This window comes from Pseudophryne corroboree, chromosome 11 (genome assembly GCF_028390025.1).
Source record: "Pseudophryne corroboree isolate aPseCor3 chromosome 11, aPseCor3.hap2, whole genome shotgun sequence".
In the NCBI taxonomy this organism is placed as follows: Eukaryota; Metazoa; Chordata; class Amphibia; order Anura; family Myobatrachidae; genus Pseudophryne; species Pseudophryne corroboree.
Window position 1 is genome coordinate 14882481 of NC_086454.1, and position 20853 is coordinate 14903333.

The 20853-nt window shown below is 51.2% G+C and overlaps 1 protein-coding gene across 1 annotated transcript in view; it reads left to right on the plus strand.

Moving 5' to 3' along the window:
• Positions 1 to 306: 306 nt before the first annotated feature.
• Positions 307 to 20853, plus strand: part of LDLRAD3 (low density lipoprotein receptor class A domain containing 3) — a 150922-nt gene continuing 130375 nt past the window's right edge. The window contains exon 1 of the mRNA XM_063946290.1: positions 307 to 525. Within this exon, the coding sequence (XP_063802360.1) occupies positions 402 to 525 (124 nt within the window). The 5' untranslated portion in view covers positions 307 to 401. The remainder of the gene's footprint in view (positions 526 to 20853) is intronic.

A 20853-nucleotide genomic window follows, 5' to 3' on the forward strand; every position in this document is an offset into this window, starting at 1 on the left:
GGGAGCTGTGTGCAGTATATAGGAGCTGTGTGCAGTATATAGGAGCTGGGAGCTGTGTGCAGTATATAGGAGCTGTGTGCAGTATATAGGAGCAGTATATAGGAGCTGGGAGCTGTGTGCAGTATATATGACCAGTATATAGGAGCTGGGAGCTGTGTGCAGTATATAGGAGCAGTATACAGGAGCTGGGTGCAGTATATAGGAGCAGTATATAAGAGCTGGGAGCTGTGTGCAGGTATAGGAGCAGTATATAGGAGCTGGGAGCTGTGTGCAGTGTATAGGAGCAGTATATAGGAGCTGGGAGCTGTGTGCAGTGTGCGCATGTCAGTAACACACATACACAGTCACACACCAGGCAGGGGAAGTGAGCGGCGATGGTTCCCGGACAGAGACGCCGCTGAATGGATCCAGCTCTCCCGGGGACCTGTGCGCTGCGGTATCCGGGGAGGGAGCGGCCGGGGCCTGTGCAGGCCGGGTCTGTGCTCCGGGACATGTGGCTCCTGTACCTGCTGCTGGGCTCTGCGGGTGAGTGCGGGTGCGGGGGTGCTGTCACTGAGGCCCCCCCCCATATGCCAGGGCCCCCCAGTGCTGTACCCATCCCCCACACACTGACCTCCGGCCGGGGCAGCCTCTTATGTACTGTCTGCACTATCATGTGTGTCACACACACACACACACACACACACACACACACACACACACACACACACAATGTAACACAGATACAGTGCAGGAGACAGATACAATGTAACACACACACACACACACACACACACACACACACACACACACACACACACACACTGTATCTGTCTCCTGCACTGTATGTGTGTTACATTGTATCTGTGTGTCACTGTGTCTGTGTCGCGTTGTATCGGTGTGCCGCCTGCACTGTGCGTGTGTCACGTTGTATCGGTGTGCCGCCTGCACTGTGCGTGTGTCACGTTGTATCGGTGTGCCGCCTGCACTGTGCGTGTGTCACGTTGTATCGGTGTGCCGCCTGCACTGTGCGTGTGTCACGTTGTATCGGTGTGCCGCCTGCACTGTGCGTGTGTCACGTTGTATCGGTGTGCCGCCTGCACTGTGCGTGTGTCACGTTGTATCGGTGTGCCGCCTGCACTGTGCGTGTGTCACGTTGTATCGGTGTGCCGCCTGCACTGTGTCTGTGTCACGTTGTATCGGTGTGCCGCCTGCATTGTGTGTCTGTGTCGCGTTGTATCGGTGTACCGCCTGCAGTGTGCGTGTGTCACGTTGTATCGGTGTGCCGCCTGCACTGTGCGTGTGTCACGTTGTATCGGTGTGCCGCCTGCACTGTGCGTGTGTCACGTTGTATCGGTGTGCCGCCTGCACTGTGCGTGTGTCACGTTGTATCGGTGTGCCGCCTGCACTGTGTCTGTGTCACGTTGTATCGGTGTGCCGCCTGCATTGTGTGTCTGTGTCGCGTTGTATCGGTGTGCCGCCTGCACTGTGCGTGTGTCACGTTGTATCAGTGTGCCGCCTGCACTGTGCGTGTGTCACGTTGTATCAGTGTGCCGCCTGCACTGTGCGTGTGTCACGTTGTATCGGTGTGCCGCCTGCACTGTGCGTGTGTCACGTTGTATCGGTGTGCCGCCTGCAGTGTGTGTCTGTGTCGCGTTGTATCGGTGTGCCGCCTGCACTGTGTCTGTTTCACGTTGTATCTCTGTGTGTGTGTTACATTGTATTTGTCTCCTGCACTGTATGTGTGTTACATTGTGTGTGTGTGTCACGTTGTATCGATGTGCCGCCTGCACTGTGCTTGTGTCACGTTGTATCGGTGTGCCGCCTGCACTGTGTCACATTGTATCGGTGTTCCGCCTGCACTGTCTGTGTCGCGTTGTATCGGTGTTCCTCCTGCACTGTGTCTGTGTTGCGTTGTATCGGTGTGCCGCCTGCACTGTGTCGCGTTGTATCGGTGTGCCGCCTGCACTGTGTCGCGTTGTATCGGTGTGCCGCCTGCACTGTGTCGCGTTGTATCGGTCTGCCGCCTGCACTGTGTCGCCTTGTATCGGTGTGCCGCCTGCACTGTGTCTGTGTCGCGTTGTATCGGTGTGCCGCCTGCACTGTGTCGCGTTGTATCGGTGTGCCGCCTGCACTGTGTCTGTGTCACGTTGTATCAGTGTGCCGCCTGCAGTGTGTGTCTGTGTCGCATTGTATCGGTGTGTCGCGTTGTATCGGTGTGCCACCTGCACTGTGTCGCGTTGTATCGGTGTTCCGCCTGCACTGTTTCTGTGTCGCGTTGTATCGGTGTGCCGCCTGCACTGTGTCACGTTGTATCGGTGTGCCGCCTGCACTGTGTCTGTGTCGCGTTGTATCGGTGTGCCGCCTGCACTGTGTCGCGTTGTATCGGTGTGCCGCCTGCACTGTCGCGTTGTGTCGGTGTGCCGCCTGCACTGTGTCGCGTTGTATCGGTGTGCCGCCTGCACTGTGTCGCGTTGTATCGGTCTGCCGCCTGCACTGTGTCGCCTTGTATCGGTCTGCCGCCTGCACTGTGTCTGTGTCGCGTTGTATCGGTGTGCCGCCTGCACTGTGTCGCGTTGTATCGGTGTGCCGCCTGCACTGTGTCGCGTTGTATCGGTGTGCCGCCTGCACTGTGTCGCGTTGTGTCGGTGTGCCGCCTGCACTGTGTCGCGTTGTATCGGTGTGCCGCCTGCACTGTGTCGCGTTGTATCGGTCTGCCGCCTGCACTGTGTCGCCTTGTATCGGTCTGCCGCCTGCACTGTGTCTGTGTCGCGTTGTATCGGTGTGCCGCCTGCACTGTGTCGCGTTGTATCGGTGTGCCGCCTGCACTGTGTCTGTGTCACGTTGTATCAGTGTGCCGCCTGCAGTGTGTGTCTGTGTCGCATTGTATCGGTGTGTCGCGTTGTATCGGTGTGCCACCTGCACTGTGTCGCGTTGTATCGGTGTTCCGCCTGCACTGTTTCTGTGTCGCATTGTATCGGTGTGCCGCCTGCACTGTGTCACGTTGTATCGGTGTGCCGCCTGCACTGTGTCTGTGTCGCGTTGTATCGGTGTGCCGCCTGCACTGTGTCGCGTTGTATCGGTGTGCCGCCTGCACTGTGTCGCGTTGTATCGGTGTGCCGCCTTCACTGTGTCGCCTTGTATCGGTGTGCCGCCTGCACTGTGTCTGTGTCGCGTTGTATCGGTGTGCCGCCTGCACTGTGTCGCGTTGTATCGGTGTGCCGCCTGCACTGTCGCGTTGTATCGGTGTGCCGCCTGCACTGTGTCACGTTGTATCGGTGTTCCGCCTGCACTGTGTCACGTTGTATCAGTGTGCCGCCTGCACTGTGTCGCGTTGTATCAGTGTGCCGCCTGCACTGTGTCGCGTTGTATCGGTGTGCCGCCTGCACTGTGTCTGTGTCGCGTTGTATCGGTGTGCCGCCTGCACTGTGTCTGTGTCGCGTTGTATCTGTGTGCCGCCTGCACTGTGTCGCGTTGTATCGGTGTTCCGCCTGCACTGTGTCGCGTTGTATCGGTGTGCCGCCTGCACTGTCGCGTTGTATCGGTGTGCCGCCTGCACTGTGTCACGTTGTATCGGTGTTCCGCCTGCACTGTCTGTGTCGCGTTGTATCGGTGTGCCGCCTGCCCTGTGTCGCGTTGTATCGGTGTGCCGCCTGCACTGTGCGTGTGTCACGTTGTATCGGTGTTCCGCCTGCACTGTGTCACGTTGTATCAGTGTGCCGCCTGCACTGTCGCGTTGTATCGGTGTGCCGCCTGCACTGTGTCTGTGTCGCGTTGTATCGGTGTGCCGCCTGCCCTGTGTCGCGTTGTATCGGTGTTCCGCCTGCACTGTGTCACGTTGTATCAGTGTGCCGCCTGCACTGTGTCACGTTGTATCGGTGTGCCGCCTGCACTGTGTCACGTTGTATCAGTGTGCCGCCTGCACTGTGTCGCGTTGTATCGGTGTTCCGCCTGCACTGTGTCTGTGTCGCGTTGTATCGGTGTTCCGCCTGCACTGTGTCTGTGTCGCGTTGTATCTGTGTGCCGCCTGCACTGTGTCGCGTTGTATCGGTGTTCCGCCTGCACTGTGTCACGTTGTATCAGTGTGCCGCCTGTACTGTGTCGCGTTGTATCGGTGTGCCGCCTGCACTGTGTCTGTGTCGCGTTGTATCGGTGTGCCGCCTGCACTGTGTCTGTGTCGCGTTGTATCGGTGTGCCGCCTGCAATGTGTCTGTGTTGCGTTGTATCGGTGTGCCGCCTGCACTGTGTCGCGTTGTATCGGTGTGCCGCCTGCACTGTATTGCGTTGTATCGGTGTGCCGCCTGCACTGTGTCTGTGTCGCGTTGTATCGGTGTTCCGCCTGCACTGTGTCGCGTTGTATCTGTGTGCCGCCTGCACTGTGTCGCGTTGTATCGGTGTTCCGCCTGCACTGTGTCTGTGTCGCGTTGTATCGGTGTGCCGCCTGCCCTGTGTCTGTGTCGCGTTGTATCGGTGTGCCGCCTGCACTGTGTCTGTGTCGTGTTGTATCGGTGTGCCGCCTGCACTGTGTCTGTGTCGCGTTGTATCGGTGTGCTGTCTGCACTGTGTCTGTGTCGCGTTGTATCGGTGTGCCGCCTGCACTGTGTCTGTGTCGCGTTGTATCGGTGTGCTGTCTGCACTGTGTCTGTGTCGCGTTGTATCGGTGTGCCGCCTGCACTTTGCTTCATTGTGGCCCAAATGTATTCAGCCTTAAAAAGTGATAAAGTGCAGACAGATAAAGTGATTTCTCTATCGTCCTAGTGGATGCTGGGGTTCCTGAAAGGACCATGGGGAATAGCGGCTCCGCAGGAGACAGGGCACAAAAAGTAAAGCTTTTCCAGATCAGGTGGTGTGCACTGGCTCCTCCCCCTATGACCCTCCTCCAGACTCCAGTTAGATTTTTGTGCCCGGCCGAGAAGGGTGCAATCTAGGTGGCTCTCCTAAAGAGCTGCTTAGAAAAAGTTTAGCTAGGTTTTTTATTTTACAGTGATTCCTGCTGGCAACAGGATCACTGCATCGAGGGACTGAGGGGAGAAGGAGTCAACTCACCTGCGTGCAGGATGGATTGGCTTCTTGGCTACTGGACATCAAGCTCCAGAGGGACGATCACGGGTACAGCCTGGATGGTCACCGGAGCCGCGCCGCCGGCCCCCTTGCAGATGCTGAAGTCAGAAGAGGTCCAGAATCGGCGGCTGAAGACTCCTGCAGTCTTCTAAAGGTAGCGCACAGCACTGCAGCTGTGCGCCATTTTCCTCTCAGCACACTTCACACGGCAGTCACTGAGGGTGCAGGGCGCTGGGAGGGGGGCGCCCTGGGAGGCAAATGTAACCTATATAAAGGCTAAAAATACCTCACATATAGCCCCCAGAGGCTATATGGAGATATTTAACCCCTGCCTGATTTCTCTAAATAGCGGGAGACGAGCCCGCCAGAAAAGGGGCGGGGCCTATCTCCTCAGCACACGGCGCCATTTCCTCTCACAGCTCCGCTGGTCAGGACGGCTCCCAAGTCTCTCCCCTGCACTGAACTACAGAAACAGGGTAAAACAGAGAGGGGGGGCAAATTTATGGCGATATTTTGATATAACAAAGCAGCTATAAGGGAGCACTTATTATAAGGCTATCCCTGATATATATAAATATATAGCGCTTTTGGTGTGTGCTGGCAAACTCTCCCTCTGTCTCCCCAAAGGGCTAGTGGGTCCTGTCTTCGTTAGGAGCATTCCCTGTGTGTCTGCTGTGTGTCGGTACGTGTGTGTCGACATGTATGAGGACGATATTGGCGTGGAGGCGGAGCAATTGCCAAATATGAGGATGTCACCCCCTAGGGAGTCGACACCAGAATGGATGCCTTTATTTATGGAACTACGGGATAGTGTCAACACGCTAAAGCAGTCGTTTGACGACATGAGACGGCCGGACAATCAATTAGTGCCTGTCCAGGCGACTCAAACACCGTCAGGGGCTGTGAAACGCCCTTTGCCTCAGTCGGTCGACACAGACCCAGACACAGGCGATGACTCCAGTGGTGACGGTGACGAATCAACCGTATTTTCCAGTAGGGCCACACGTTATATGATTTTGGCAATGAGGGAGGCGTTACATTTAGCTGATACTACAGGTACCACTAAACAGGGTATTATGTGGGGTGTGAAAAAACTACCTATAGTTTTTCCTGAATCAGAAGAACTAAATGACGTGTGTAATGAAGCGTGGGTTGCCCCTGATAAAAAGCTGATAATTTCAAAGAAATTACTGGCATTATACCCTTTCCCGCCAGAGGTTAGGGAGCGCTGGGAAACACCTCCTAGGGTGGACAAGGCGCTAACACGCTTATCTAAACAAGTGGCGTTACCCTCTCCTGAGACGGCCGCACTTAAAGATCCATCAGATAGGAGGATGGAAAATATCCAAAAAAGTATATACACACATGCAGGTGTTATACTACGACCAGCTATAGCGACTGCCTGGATGTGCAGTGCTGGGGTAGTTTGGTCAGAGTCCCTGATTGAAAATATTGATACCCTGGACAGGGACAATATTTTACTGTCGTTAGAACAAATAAAGGATGCATTTCTTTATATGCGTGATGCACAGAGGGATATCTGCACACTGGCATCACGGGTAAGTGCTATGTCCATTTCGGCCAGAAGAGCTTTATGGACGCGACAGTGGACAGGCGATGCGGATTCAAAACGGCATATGGAAGTTTTGCAGTATAAAGGGGAGGAGTTATTTGGAGTCGGTCTATCAGATTTGGTGGCCACGGCTACAGCCGGGAAATCCACCTTTCTACCTCAAGTCACTCCCCAACAGAAAAAGGCACCGACCTTTCAACCGCAGCCCTTTCGTTCCTTTAAAAATAAGAGAGCAAAGGGCTATTCATATCTGCCACGAGGCAGAGGTCGAGGGAAGAGACAGCAACAGGCAGCTCCTTCCCAGGATCAGAAGCCCTCCCCGGCTTCTACAAAAGCCTCAGCATGACGCTGGGGCTTCTCAAGCGGACTCGGGGACGGTGGGGGGGTCGTCTCAAAAATTACAGCGCGCAGTGGGCTCACTCGCAAGTAGATCCCTGGATCCTGCAGATAATATCTCAGGGGTACAGGTTGGAATTAGAGACAGATCCACCTCGCCGTTTCCTGAAGTCTGCTTTACCAACGTCCCCCTCCGAAAGGGAGACGGTTTTGGAAGCCATTCACAAGCTGTACTCTCAGCAGGTGATAGTCAAGGTACCTCTTCTGCAACAAGGGAAGGGGTATTATTCCACTCTTTTTGTGGTACCGAAGCCGGATGGCTCGGTAAGGCCTATTCTAAATCTGAAGTCCTTGAACCTGTACATAAAGAAGTTCAAGTTCAAGATGGAGTCACTCAGAGCAGTGATAGCGAACCTGGAAGAGGGGGACTTTATGGTATCCTTGGACATCAAGGATGCGTATCTCCACGTTCCAATTTACCCCTCACACCAGGGGTACCTCAGGTTCGTTGTACAAAACTGTCACTATCAGTTTCAGACGCTGCCGTTCGGATTGTCCACGGCACCTCGGGTCTTTACAAAGGTAATGGCCGAGATGATGATTCTTCTTCGAAGAAAAGGCGTATTAATTATCCCATACTTGGACGATCTCCTAATAAGGGCAAGGTCCAGAGAACAGCTAGAGATGGGATTAGCACTGTCTCAAGAAGTGCTAAAACAGCACGGGTGGATTCTGAATATTCCAAAATCCCAGTTAATGCCGACAACTCGTCTGCTGTTCCTAGGGATGATTCTGGACACGGTTCAGAAAAAGGTTTTTCTCCCGGAGGAAAAAGCCAAGGAGTTATCCGAGCTTGTCAGGAACCTCCTAAAACCAGGAAAGGTGTCTGTACATCAATGCACAAGAGTCCTGGGAAAAATGGTGGCTTCTTACGAAGCAATTCCATTCGGCAGATTCCACGCAAGAATTTTCCAAAGGGATCTGTTGGACAAATGGTCAGGGTCGCATCTTCAGATGCACCTACGGATAACCCTGTCTCCAAGGACAAGGGTGTCTCTTCTGTGGTGGTTGCAGAGTCCTCATCTATTGGAGGGACGCAGATTCGGCATACAGGATTGGATCCTGGTGACCACGGACGCCAGCCTGAGAGGCTGGGGAGCAGTCACACAAGGAAGAAACTTCCAGGGAGTATGGACGAGCCTGGAAACGTCTCTTCACATAAACATTCTGGAACTAAGAGCAATATACAATGCTCTAAGCCAGGCAGAACCTCTGCTTCAAGGAAAACCGGTGTTGATCCAGTCGGACAACATCACGGCAGTCGCCCATGTGAACAGACAGGGCGGCACAAGAAGCAGGAGTGCAATGGCAGAAGCTGCAAGGATTCTTCGCTGGGCAGAGAATCATGTGATAGCACTGTCAGCAGTGTTCATCCCGGGAGTGGACAACTGGGAAGCAGACTTCCTCAGCAGACACGATCTTCACCCGGGAGAGTGGGGACTTCATCCAGAAGTCTTCCACATGCTGGTAACCCGTTGGGAAAGACCAATGGTGGACACGATGGCGTCTCGCCTCAACAAAAAACTGGACAGGTATTGCGCCAGGTCAAGAGATCCGCAGGCAATAGCTGTGGACGCGCTGGTAACGCCTTGGGTGTACCAGTCGGTGTATGTGTTTCCTCCTCTGCCTCTCATACCAAAAGTATTGAGAATTATACGGCAAAGAGGCGTGAGAACGATACTAGTGGTTCCGGATTGGCCAAGAAGGACTTGGTACCCGGAACTTCAAGAGATGATCACGGAAGATCCGTGGCCTCTACCTCTAAGGAGGGACTTGCTTCAGCAGGGTCCCTGTCTGTTTCAAGACTTACCGCGGCTGCGTTTGACGGCATGGCGGTTGAACGCCGGATCCTAAAGGAAAAAGGCATGCCGGAAGAAGTCATTCCTACTTTGATTAAAGCAAGGAAGGAAGTAACCGTGCAACATTATCACCGAATTTGGCGAAAATATGTTGCGTGGTGCGAAGATCGGAGTGCTCCGACGGAGGAATTTCAACTGGGTCGATTCCTACATTTCCTGCAATCAGGATTGTCTATGGGTCTCAAATTGGGATCTATTAAGGTTCAAATTTCGGCCCTGTCGATTTTCTTTCAAAAAGAATTGGCTTCAGTCCCTGAAGTCCAGACCTTTGTTAAGGGAGTGCTGCATATACAGCCTCCTGTGGTGCCTCCAGTGGCACCGTGGGATCTCAATGTGGTTTTGGACTTCCTAAAATCTCATTGGTTTGAACCACTAAAAAAGGTGGATTTGAAATATCTCACATGGAAAGTGACCATGCTTCTAGCCCTGGCTTCGGCCAGGAGAGTGTCAGAACTGGCAGCTTTATCTTACAAAAGCCCATATCTGATTTTCCATTCGGACAGGGCAGAACTGCGGACTCGTCCGCATTTTCTCCCTAAGGTGGTGTCAGCATTTCATCTGAACCAGCCTATTGTAGTGCCTGCGGCTACAAGTGACTTGGAGGACTCCAAGTTACTGGACGTTGTCAGAGCATTAAAAATATATATTGCAAGGACAGCTGGAGTCAGAAAATCTGACTCGTTGTTTATATTGTATGCACCCAACAAGATGGGTGCTCCTGCGTCTAAGCAGACGATTGCTCGTTGGATCTGTAGCACAATCCAACTTGCACATTCTGTGGCAGGCCTGCCACAGCCTAAATCTGTAAAGGCCCACTCCACAAGGAAGGTGGGCTCATCTTGGGCGGCTGCCCGAGGGGTCTCGGCATTACAACTCTGCCGAGCAGCTACGTGGTCAGGGGAGAACACGTTTGTAAAATTTTACAAATTTGATACTCTGGCTCAGGAGGACCTGGAGTTCTCTCATTCGGTGCTGCAGAGTCATCCGCACTCTCCCGCCCGTTTGGGAGCTTTGGTATAATCCCCATGGTCCTTTCAGGAACCCCAGCATCCACTAGGACGATAGAGAAAATAAGATTTTACTTACCGATAAATCTATTTCTCGGAGTCCGTAGTGGATGCTGGGCGCCCATCCCAAGTGCGGATTATCTGCAATACTTGTACATAGTTATTGTTAACTAATTCGGGTTATTGTTGAAGGAAGCCATCTTTCAGAGGCTCCGCTGTTATCATACTGTTAACTGGGTTTAGATCACAAGTTGTACGGTGTGATTGGTGTGGCTGGTATGAGTCTTACCCGGGATTCAAAATCCTCCCTTATTGTGTACGCTCGTCCGGGCACAGTACCTAACTGGAGTCTGGAGGAGGGTCATAGGGGGAGGAGCCAGTGCACACCACCTGATCTGGAAAAGCTTTACTTTTTGTGCCCTGTCTCCTGCGGAGCCGCTATTCCCCATGGTCCTTTCAGGAACCCCAGCATCCACTATGGACTCCGAGAAATAGATTTATCGGTAAGTAAAATCTTATTTTAGGGGTCTATTTACTAAGCCTTGGATGGAGTTAAAGTAGCAGCCAATCAGCTCCTAACTGTCATTTTTTTCAAAACCATCCTGTGACATGGCAGTTAGGAAGCTGATTGGCTGCTACTTTCTATTTGAGGTAAATGTATTATAGTGGCACTCATTACCGAGGCGAAGCAGGAAGGGACATCGACAAGATGTATTAACGTCTGTCATAGTGGGGGGGTGAAAACTGCCTCCTCCGGTGATGCCCCCTGAGCACACAGCGTATCGGCTCAGTGCTAATGCCCTGTTTCTCCCTGCCCGGCCGGCTCCACTGCGCACGTGCCGGATCCCCTGCGCAGTCCTGAACCGGCACCCGTCACAGCCAATGACAGCTCTGTCCCTGCTGTGTAGCTGTCGCTGACCGTTCTTACATTGCCCTCACATATCAGCCTGCTAGCTTTAAGATAGCGCTTCTGTCATTGGGCACACACTGCCGCTGCCATACATGGGGGCGCTATAGCGCACATAACGTGTGCTGATGCCGCTTCCCCTCCATGTCACTTTTTAAGGCTTGATACATTTTGGCCTGTGTGCCTTCTGCACTGTGCTACATTGTATCTGTGTGCCTCCTGCACTGTGCTACATTGTATCTGTGTGCCTCCTGCACTGTGCTACACTGTATCTGTGTGCCTCCTGCACTGTGCTACATTGTATCTGTGTGCCTCCTGCACTGTGTGTGTTACACTGTATCTGTGTGGCTCCTGCACTGTGTGTGTTACACTGTATCTGTGTGCCTCCTGCACTGTGTGTGTTACACTGTATCTGTGTGGCTCCTGCACTGTGTGTGTTACACTGTATCTGTGTGCCTCCTGCACTGTGTGTTACATTGTATCTGTGTGCCTCCTGCACTGTGTGCATTACACTGTATCTGTGTGCCTCCTGCACTGTGTGTGTTACACTGTATCTGTGTGCCTCCTGCACTGTGTGTGTTACACTGTATCTGTGTGGCTCCTGCACTGTGTGTGTTACACTGTATCTGTGTGCCTCCTGCACTGTGTGTGTTACACTGTATCTGTGTGCCTCCTGCACTGTGTGTGTTACACTGTATCTGTGTGGCTCCTGCACTGTGTGTGTTACACTGTATCTGTGTGCCTCCTGCACTGTGTGTTACATTGTATCTGTGTGCCTCCTGCACTGTGTGCATTACACTGTATCTGTGTGTCTACTGCACTGTGTGTGTTACACTGTATCTGTGTGCCTCCTGCACTGTGCTACATTGTATCTGTGTACCTCCTGCACTGTGCTACATTGTATCTGTGTGCCTCCTGCACTGTGCTACACTGTATCTGTGTGCCTCCTGCACTGTGTGTGTTACACTGTATCTGTGTGGCTCCTGCACTGTGTGTGTTACACTGTATCTGTGTGCCTCCTGCACTGTGTGTGTTACATTGTATCTGTGTGCCTCCTGCACTGTGTGTGTTACACTGTATCTGTGTGCCTCCTGCACTGTGCTACACTGTATCTGTGTGCCTCCTGCACTGTGTGTGTTACACTGTATCTGTGTGCCTCCTGCACTGTGTGTGTTACATTGTATCTGTGTGCCTCCTGCACTGTGTGTGTTACACTGTATCTGTGTGCCTCCTGCACTGTGTGTGTTACACTGTATCTGTGTGCCTCCTGCACTGTGTGTGTTACACTGTATCTGTGTGCCTCCTGCACTGTGTGTGTTACACTGTATCTGTGTGCCTCCTGCACTGTGTGTTACACTGTATCTGTGTGCCTCCTGCACTGTGTGCGTTACACTGTATCTGTGTGTCTACTGCACTGTGTGTGCTACACTGTATCTGTGTGCCTCCTGCACTGTGTGTGTTACACTGTATCTGTGTGGCTCCTGCACTGTGTGTGTTACACTGTATCTGTGTGCCTCCTGCACTGTGTGTTACATTGTATCTGTGTGCCTCCTGCACTGTGTGCATTACACTGTATCTGTGTGTCTACTGCACTGTGTGTGTTACACTGTATCTGTGTGCCTCCTGCACTGTGCTACATTGTATCTGTGTACCTCCTGCACTGTGCTACATTGTATCTGTGTGCCTCCTGCACTGTGCTACACTGTATCTGTGTGCCTCCTGCACTGTGTGTGTTACACTGTATCTGTGTGGCTCCTGCACTGTGTGTGTTACACTGTATCTGTGTGCCTCCTGCACTGTGTGTGTTACATTGTATCTGTGTGCCTCCTGCACTGTGTGTGTTACACTGTATCTGTGTGCCTCCTGCACTGTGCTACACTGTATCTGTGTGCCTCCTGCACTGTGTGTGTTACACTGTATCTGTGTGCCTCCTGCACTGTGTGTGTTACATTGTATCTGTGTGCCTCCTGCACTGTGTGTGTTACACTGTATCTGTGTGCCTCCTGCACTGTGTGTGTTACACTGTATCTGTGTGCCTCCTGCACTGTGTGTGTTACACTGTATCTGTGTGCCTCCTGCACTGTGTGTGTTACACTGTATCTGTGTGCCTCCTGCACTGTGTGTTACACTGTATCTGTGTGCCTCCTGCACTGTGTGCGTTACACTGTATCTGTGTGTCTACTGCACTGTGTGTGCTACACTGTATCTGTGTGCCTCCTGCACTGTGTGTGTTACACTGTATCTGTGTGCCTCCTGCACTGTGTGTGTTACACTGTATCTGTGTGCCTCCTGCACTGTGTTACACTGTATCTGTGTGCCTCCTGCACTGTGTGCGTTACACTGTATCTGTGTGTCTACTGCACTGTGTGTGCTACATTGTATCTGTGTGCCTCCTGCACTGTGCTACACTGTATCTGTGTGCCTCCTGCACTGTGTGTTACACTGTATCTGTGTGCCTCCTGCACTGTGTGCGTTACACTGTATCTGTTAGTCTACTGCACTGTGTGTGCTACATTGTATCTGTGTGCCTCCTGCACTGTGCTACATTGTATCTGTGTGCCTCTTGCACTGTGTGCTACATTGTGTCTGTGTGCCTCTTGCACTGTGTGCTACATTGTGTCTGTGTGCCTCTTGCACTGTGTGCTACATTGTGTCTGTGTGCCTCCTGCACTGTGTGCGTTACACTGTATCTGTGTGTCTACTGCACTGTGTGTGTTACACTGTATCTGTGTGCCTCCTGCACTGTGCATTATACTGTATCTGTGTGCCTCCTGCACTGTGTGCATTACACTGTATCTGTGTGCCTCCTGCACTGTGTGTGCTACACTGTATCTGTGTGCCTCCTGCACTGTGCTACATTGTATCTGTGTGCCTCCTGCACTGTGCTACATTGTATCTGTGTGCCTCCTGCACTGTGTGCGTTACACTGTATCTGTGTGCCTCCTGCACTGTGTGCGTTACACTGTATCTGTCTGGCCCGCTTGCTGTAAGTCATGGTGTGTGTTTGGTCGCCAGTGCTCCGTGTTGCTGTGTATCTGTCCTACATTCAGTGTGTGACACTATGTACATTCAGTGTGTGACACTATGTACATTCAGTGTGTGACACTATGTTTTGCTGAGTCTGTCTGCCACATACTATAAAGATAATGCAATGGATGCATGGAGAGAAACGCGTTGGTGCGCAGTTGCCGCGTAGCACACATAACGTTGCCCAGCTAGGCTCTGTTCCCAGGAGATGCCGCTACAAATTAGTGGTGTGCGGATGGGTGAACCATACTTTGCCAGTTTATATCAAGTACCATCTAAAGCTGTGATGGGCAGCAGGTGGCCCTCCAAAACTTCACATGTGCCCCCCCCCCCCCCTCTGCTATTTCTGGCTTTGTTGTCGTTGTTATGATCATAATGATAAATGATGTTATTACATATACTGAATGTGATTGTGTCTTAGATGTAATGTATAGCTTTTATTACTAAGATAATGACTTACATGAAATGTATCGGTCACTGCTCAGAATTGCGCAGGTTGATTCTATGTACCCCTAAATCGGTATTTGTTTTACAGCCACCCATTATGACTAAGGGCCTAATGCAGAGTTGATCGCAGCAGCAAATTTGTTAGCAGTTGGGCAAAACCATGTGCACTGCAAGTGGGGCAGATGTAACATGTGCAGAGAGAGTTAGATTTGGGTGGGGTGTTTTCAAACTGAAATCTAAATTGCAATGTAAAGATAAAGCAGCCAGTATTTATCCTGCACAGAAACAATATAACCCACCCAAATCTCACACTCTCTGCACATGTTATATCTGTCCCACCTGCAGTGCACATGGTTTTGCCCAACTGCTAAGAAATTTGCAGCTGCGATCAAGTCTGAATTAACCCCTAAGAGCAGAGGTTCCCAAACTTTTTTGCACGGAGTACACATGCGATCGAACACTTGCACGGGCGACTTTACACTCCCCTTGGGTGGCGACTATCTGATCGCAGGACAGCAAAATTAGCAGCCCAGCGATCAGGTCTGAATTAAGCCCTTGAGTCGCTCACCGCTTGGCTGTGTGTTGCTGAAGCCAGTACTGCAGAGCGGTGTGCCTAGGTATTAATGTGTAAGTGATGTGGCTCGCCGTCGTCATGGGTGTCAGTGGTAGGCGCAGTTACTGGGAGTTCAGCGATGACGCAGTCATTTGTCGTTCTTTTCCTTCGGTCTCATAGATTTGCCTCTTATTCTCAGCTGCTTGGCGCTGCTTGGCACAGAGTCGCCCGGCTTTCCAAAACAAAATTGTTCCCTGCCTGTGATCCTACATATCGCTGTGTGAATCGCCTATTTCTGCTCTTGCATATGTTCCCGATCTGCAGACGTTTTACTCCTATTTTTATTTTTTGCAAACTGCTAAAAGCTGCCAAATGTGAAACTGAAGCCATGCTGAAATATATGTCCCCGTTCTCTCAGGGGGGCCGAGGTGACCAGGGGGGGCGTTGACCTTTGCACTGCCAAAACAGAGCAAACACACGGAGAAGGCTTCTCACTGGCCAGGCACAGATGGGGCCGCACCCTAGCCTGCTGCTGCGATTAACGTTTCATATCTATGCAGCAGCTGAGCATTAAAGTCCAATGGCGGCATTCACTATGAAGTACTGTCACTGGGGTGAGACCTGGAGAAACAGGGACATGGGGGGGGGGGTCCATGTTCAAGCTCCGTGAGCACCCCCCTCTTCTCTGTGCATGCACAAATCTCCAGGAAAATGGCCGCTGTGTAATTTTCATGGTGGTTTGTGGGAGAGCGCTGACACAGGACTCTGGTGGGGAGTATAATTATATGGGTGCAGTGTTACTGCCTCACAGCACTGAGGTCATGGGTTTGAGTCCCATCCCTTGCCCTGTGTGGAGTTTGTTTATTCTCCCCGCGCTTGCGTGGGTTTCCTCTGAGTACTCCGGTTTCCTCCCATGCTCTCAAACTATACTGGTAGGTTAACTGGGTCCCTAGTGTGTAAGTGTGTGCGTGTACATGGGCGGACTACATGAGCCAAGTGTTTATCTGCTGTCACATTCTGTGTCTCTGTGTTTAGGTGACCTTACCAGCAGACTGCAGAGAGCCACTGGGCGAGTCCGGGCTCCTCGCGGGTTATTAGTGGCTCCGTATCTCTGGTCATTCTTCTTTTTAGGGAATTTTGTGTGTGATTTTGAGGGACTTTTGGAGAAAGTGCTCGGCAGACAGTACCTGATTAGAAAGCCAGCAGGACCTGTTACCTGCAGTATGTGCTAGAGACCCTGTCGACCTAGAGACCAGAACCTGTGCCAGAGTAGTGCATAGTGTTCATTCTAGCACCCTGCACCTTTTCAAAACACGTGCAGTTCTTCTTTCCTGCCTGGGGTGTCACTCTCTGCTCTGGGGCTTCTCCGCACACACAGTTCTGTCTCACAGCACTGGGTAACAGATCAGAGTGTGCTGAGAAGCCCCAGAGCAGAGAGTGACACCCCAGGCAGGAAAGAGGAACTGCACGTGTTTTGAAAGGTGCAGGGTGCTAGAATGAACACTAGTGCATTCATTTAGTAGCTAGATGGTTCTCCTTTTACCGTTAGCAATCTCCCTGGGTGTAGGGTGTTATGCCGGCGATCGGGCTCCCGGCGGCAAGCATACTGACGCCGGAATTCCGACCGCCGGCATACCGACAGGTGGGCGAGCACAATTGAGCCCCTTGCAGGCTCGCTGCGCCTGCCACGCTATCTATTCTCCCTCCAGGGGGGTCGTGGACCCCCAAGAGGGCGAAAAACTGTGCTTTTCTGGCGCCGGTATGCTTGTCGTCGGGAGCCCGGCCGGAACATACTGAAGACCACCCATCTCCCTTAAGTATATTGCTTATTGGTGTTTTCTAGATAAATAGATTTGAGGTTGTTTTGTATCTAAGACGAGGCCGTAAGTTACTTGCTTGTTTGTTTGTTTGTTTAGTAATTTATGATCCCGCTGCAGCGTTTCCTGAATGTTGCATTTTCTTTGTAACTTCTCTGTTTTTTTGGGGGGCCAGATGTTTATTTCAAAGGGCAGAGAGAATTTTTTATTGCCCTGGAATAGACACAGCTGCTCGCTGGATAAAGTGTATTCTACAGCATACAGCGGGGCAGATGCCCTCACTGAGGGGGGGATTCAGTTCTTGGAAATGTGCTCCTGCGATGTTCCCGGAGGATTACGGTACAGCGGCATTGCACGTTTTCCTACGCACCGCTGAGGAGTGCAGCGCAAAGTTGTTAGTGTTCGCCAGGCAGCTTACAATCTGTGCTGCTCCCCCCCATTACCCCCTAACATGTGACGTCACGCTGAGGAAGAAGAGCGCTGACTGTAGCGTCCTCAGGATGCTCCGGCTGGCTCTACAGGTTGCGGGCTGTGTGAACTCTTCTTCACTTCTTCTTCTTCAACACTGCTCACTACCCGAGTTGGAATACATTGTCGCTTGCCCCAGGTTATTTCCGCTGGGCCCTTTCAGACTTTGTTGCCACACCGTTTGCTGTGCGTTCACATGCAATAACCCGGGTTATTGCTGGCGGTCTGAAAGGCGTATTACATGGCAAAATTGATTTTGCCATGTAAGTAATTGCCACTTTTAAAAAAAGAAAAAGGAGAACTCTCAGAAAGGGCGGGATGTAATGACGCCCAAGTTCAGTGGCCAAGCGGGATGCCAGCCGAACTGGGACATACATCCCACCCAAGGGGGTTGATTCATGAAGCAGTGAAAAGACTATTGAAGCGAGCGTGTGGAGAAGTCGTTAACGGCAACCAATCAGCTGCGCCGCACAATTGTATAGAATGCAAATTATACTGTAAATGTTACTTCAGTGCTGATTGGTTGCCATGGGCAACTTCTCCACAGGCTCACTTCTCCACACTTTTCACTGCTTCATGAATGGACCCTAAAATCTCTAATTTCCTGATTCTCACACCCTATTACGTTCCCCTCAGAGCCTGTGCATTGCTTATTGCTGGTCTGTGTCTGCTTTTATGTGAGCTTGTTGTGTATGTGCAATGAGAGACAAAATCTCTTTATATTTACTGTGAATTGTGTAAATTCAGTATCCACGGTTTGTTGTTTGGATTAATAAAGATACTGGCGCACATTCAGTATGGAGCTGCCGGTTATTATAGGCAGCCCTCTGTCCTTGGTGGCTCCCACAGTAGATAATAATAGTAATAATAACGCTGGGCCCTTTCAGACTTCTGCTTTCTTATGGACGTGGGTTGAGCCACAGCCATTTTGGATCTCGGATGCCTCGATCCTATTTAGCTGATAGGCTCCGTTGTCATGTATAGTGGTTTGGCATACAAAATGGCCGTCTACACTGTATATAGGCGATGGGAGCACGTCAGTGAATCAGACTTTAGGGGACCAGGTCAAACATTAGTAGAAAGCAATTTTCTGAGGTAAAATATGTGTATCGCTCCGAGAAAATGAGGTTGGGTATAAATTAGTGGATGTGACCATAGGAAACACATTATTTACAGCACATCGATACCCCTCAGCACACGCTTACACTGACGCGTGCCCCTCGGCACATATAATATGCCATGTGGGCTAGTTTCCCATGAGCCTGCTGTAGTGCCTCATTGGTGGAAGGAGCTCAAAAGGGCGGATTCAAATCATATCGCACGCGCTATCTCCCATCTAAAGTGACGGGATATAGAGGGGCGATATTCAGATGTGACCCAAACGGGTCTCTTTACGTGCATTTCAGCTCGCTTCCTCTGGGGGTGAAATTAAGTTGTTGCACCCATCAGCAGTAACATTAGAATACCGCCGGTGGGCGCGATAGGGGGCGGACGGGAGGGAGGGAGGAACATCTGAATCCTGCCATAGAGGAACAAGCCCTAATATATAAAAATGTTTTATTTACTTGAAGCCCGATGTGCGTGGTTTCATCACCCAGCGGTCTGAGCAAAAACCGTGCTGGATGTGTAGCTACTTGGACCCTCTCCAAAAGGAGAAGGGTCCTGTTGCTCCGCTAACCCTCAGAGCCAAAAGGCCTACTGAGTGAAATGCCTATACTGCCCATTCTAGGTGTGTGTGTGTGTGTGTGTTTCCTCTTATAGTGGTAAGCAGCACTTGTGTCAGGTGCAGTGCCAGACTGACCCACAGGAGAGCCAGGGAGACCCTCTGTGTGCACCCCTGCTTCATAGCTCCACCCAATACCGCAGAAGGTGGGTCCCAGCTTGTCTACACAGTGTCATCGTCACCATCACTGCACATCTGTGCTGCACCAAGGAACTGATGTATCGTATCATGCAGTGAAAAGAGTGGCATCGCCCATGGCAACCAATTAGCATGTACAGTACCTACCATTTTATATAATGTACTTGATAAATCTACTACTGTGCTACATCAAAGTTGATCCGTTGCTATAGGCGACCTCTCCACTCTTATCACTGCATGATGCATCAGCCGCTAAATACCATGCCCGTGACAGGTCTCTGTCGGTGCGGGCAAGAGGAAAAAAGCCAGGAGGGGGAAGGTAGAAGAAGGCAATAGCCAAGCTGGAGCAGTGCAGACAAAGGGAAGAGGCTGTGATCTGATAGATGACCCTGTAATCTGTGTCCAGATATTGGAAAAGCCCTACTACACCCATTTGAAGGTTCCGATATCTGGGTCATTCAGGTGTGGATGGATTCGCTTCCAAGCAAGCAGCAGTGACAGCGCTGTATGTAGATGCAGTAGGAGGTGACTATTACATGCACACACCTCCTGCTGCAGTCATGATCCGACCTGCGCCCTAGGGCGCAGCATCGGATCAAAGCACCACCATCAGGCGGCTTGCAGCACCCATGATGCCGCACAAGCTGGACGTCGCAGAGGCCAGGAAATCTCCGTCCAACAACGGAGATTCCTGACATTTTCCCACCCTATAAACAGCGGTGACACCCCTCCATTTGTCCAAACGGAGCCTGTCGCCGCCCCCCTCCCTGCCACCGACACAGCATCAGACTCCCCAAATGATAGTCTGATGCCGGCCTGCGTCCAATGCCACAGGACCCGTTTGCGCACACAGAACGGATCCTCAACATGTGCAAAGTACAAAAATGCAACCGCACCTGAATCACCGATGCAACCGCACCTGGGGGGTAAATCTAACTCTCTCTGCACATGTTATATCTGCCCCCCCTGCAGTGCACATGGTTTTAACCAACTGCTAAAAAATTTCCTGCTGCGATCAACTTGGAATTACCACCCTGATACGACCCCTTTCAGCTTTTTTCTTTCTTTCTTCATTTTATAAAGTTTGACATTACTGTTATATGCCTGCTGCTTTTATTGGATATATTGTTTCGGCTTTGTATTATCTGTGTCCCTCATTGAGTATCCTTGTAGCTATTTCTCACCTAGGATCCACGTTACTAATGTCGTCAGGGGAACCTACTTAGTTAAAATGGTTTAATAGCTTCTTCCGCCTCGTTTTAGGGGTTTGTGTGTGCCCCTCTGCAACTTTTACTAAGCACATTGTATTCTGCTTCTGCCAAGTGGCTTATCTGTCATAGCCAAGTGCTTATTTCTCTGTGTGTATCAGCGTCGCATTTACACCATCAGGCACCTGCGCCACGTCCCCCGTCTTTCCATACAATTGTATCCAAAGCAAAGATTATAACAGAGGGACGTTTCCCAGAGTAGATAAATAAATTACCATGATGATATAACACATGGCTGAGAGGCACAGAGGGCAATAATGTAGACGCTGCTGTGTACAGTCCTTACCGTTTGATAATGATGATGGACTGGCAGAGATATTCGCCTAAGATATGGAACAATGCTTACTGCCCGCTTTATTCTTTGTCTCACATGAGAACATCGCGCACATTAATATTTCATGTCATTTTAAGATACGGAGATTTTCTTTCCAGGCGCCCCTTGCGCTCACTGTCCCTGTGGCACCTCAGACATTGTCGTTTTAATTAAAACTCCTTCTCCCCTTCCCCCACCTTACAGCCGCATCTGCTTAAATGAAAAAAGTGATTATTATATCAGAGTGATCAGGTGGGTCCCCGTCCGCTTACTCCAGCAACACGATACTGTTTCATTGTGTCTCTGCATATTCTCAT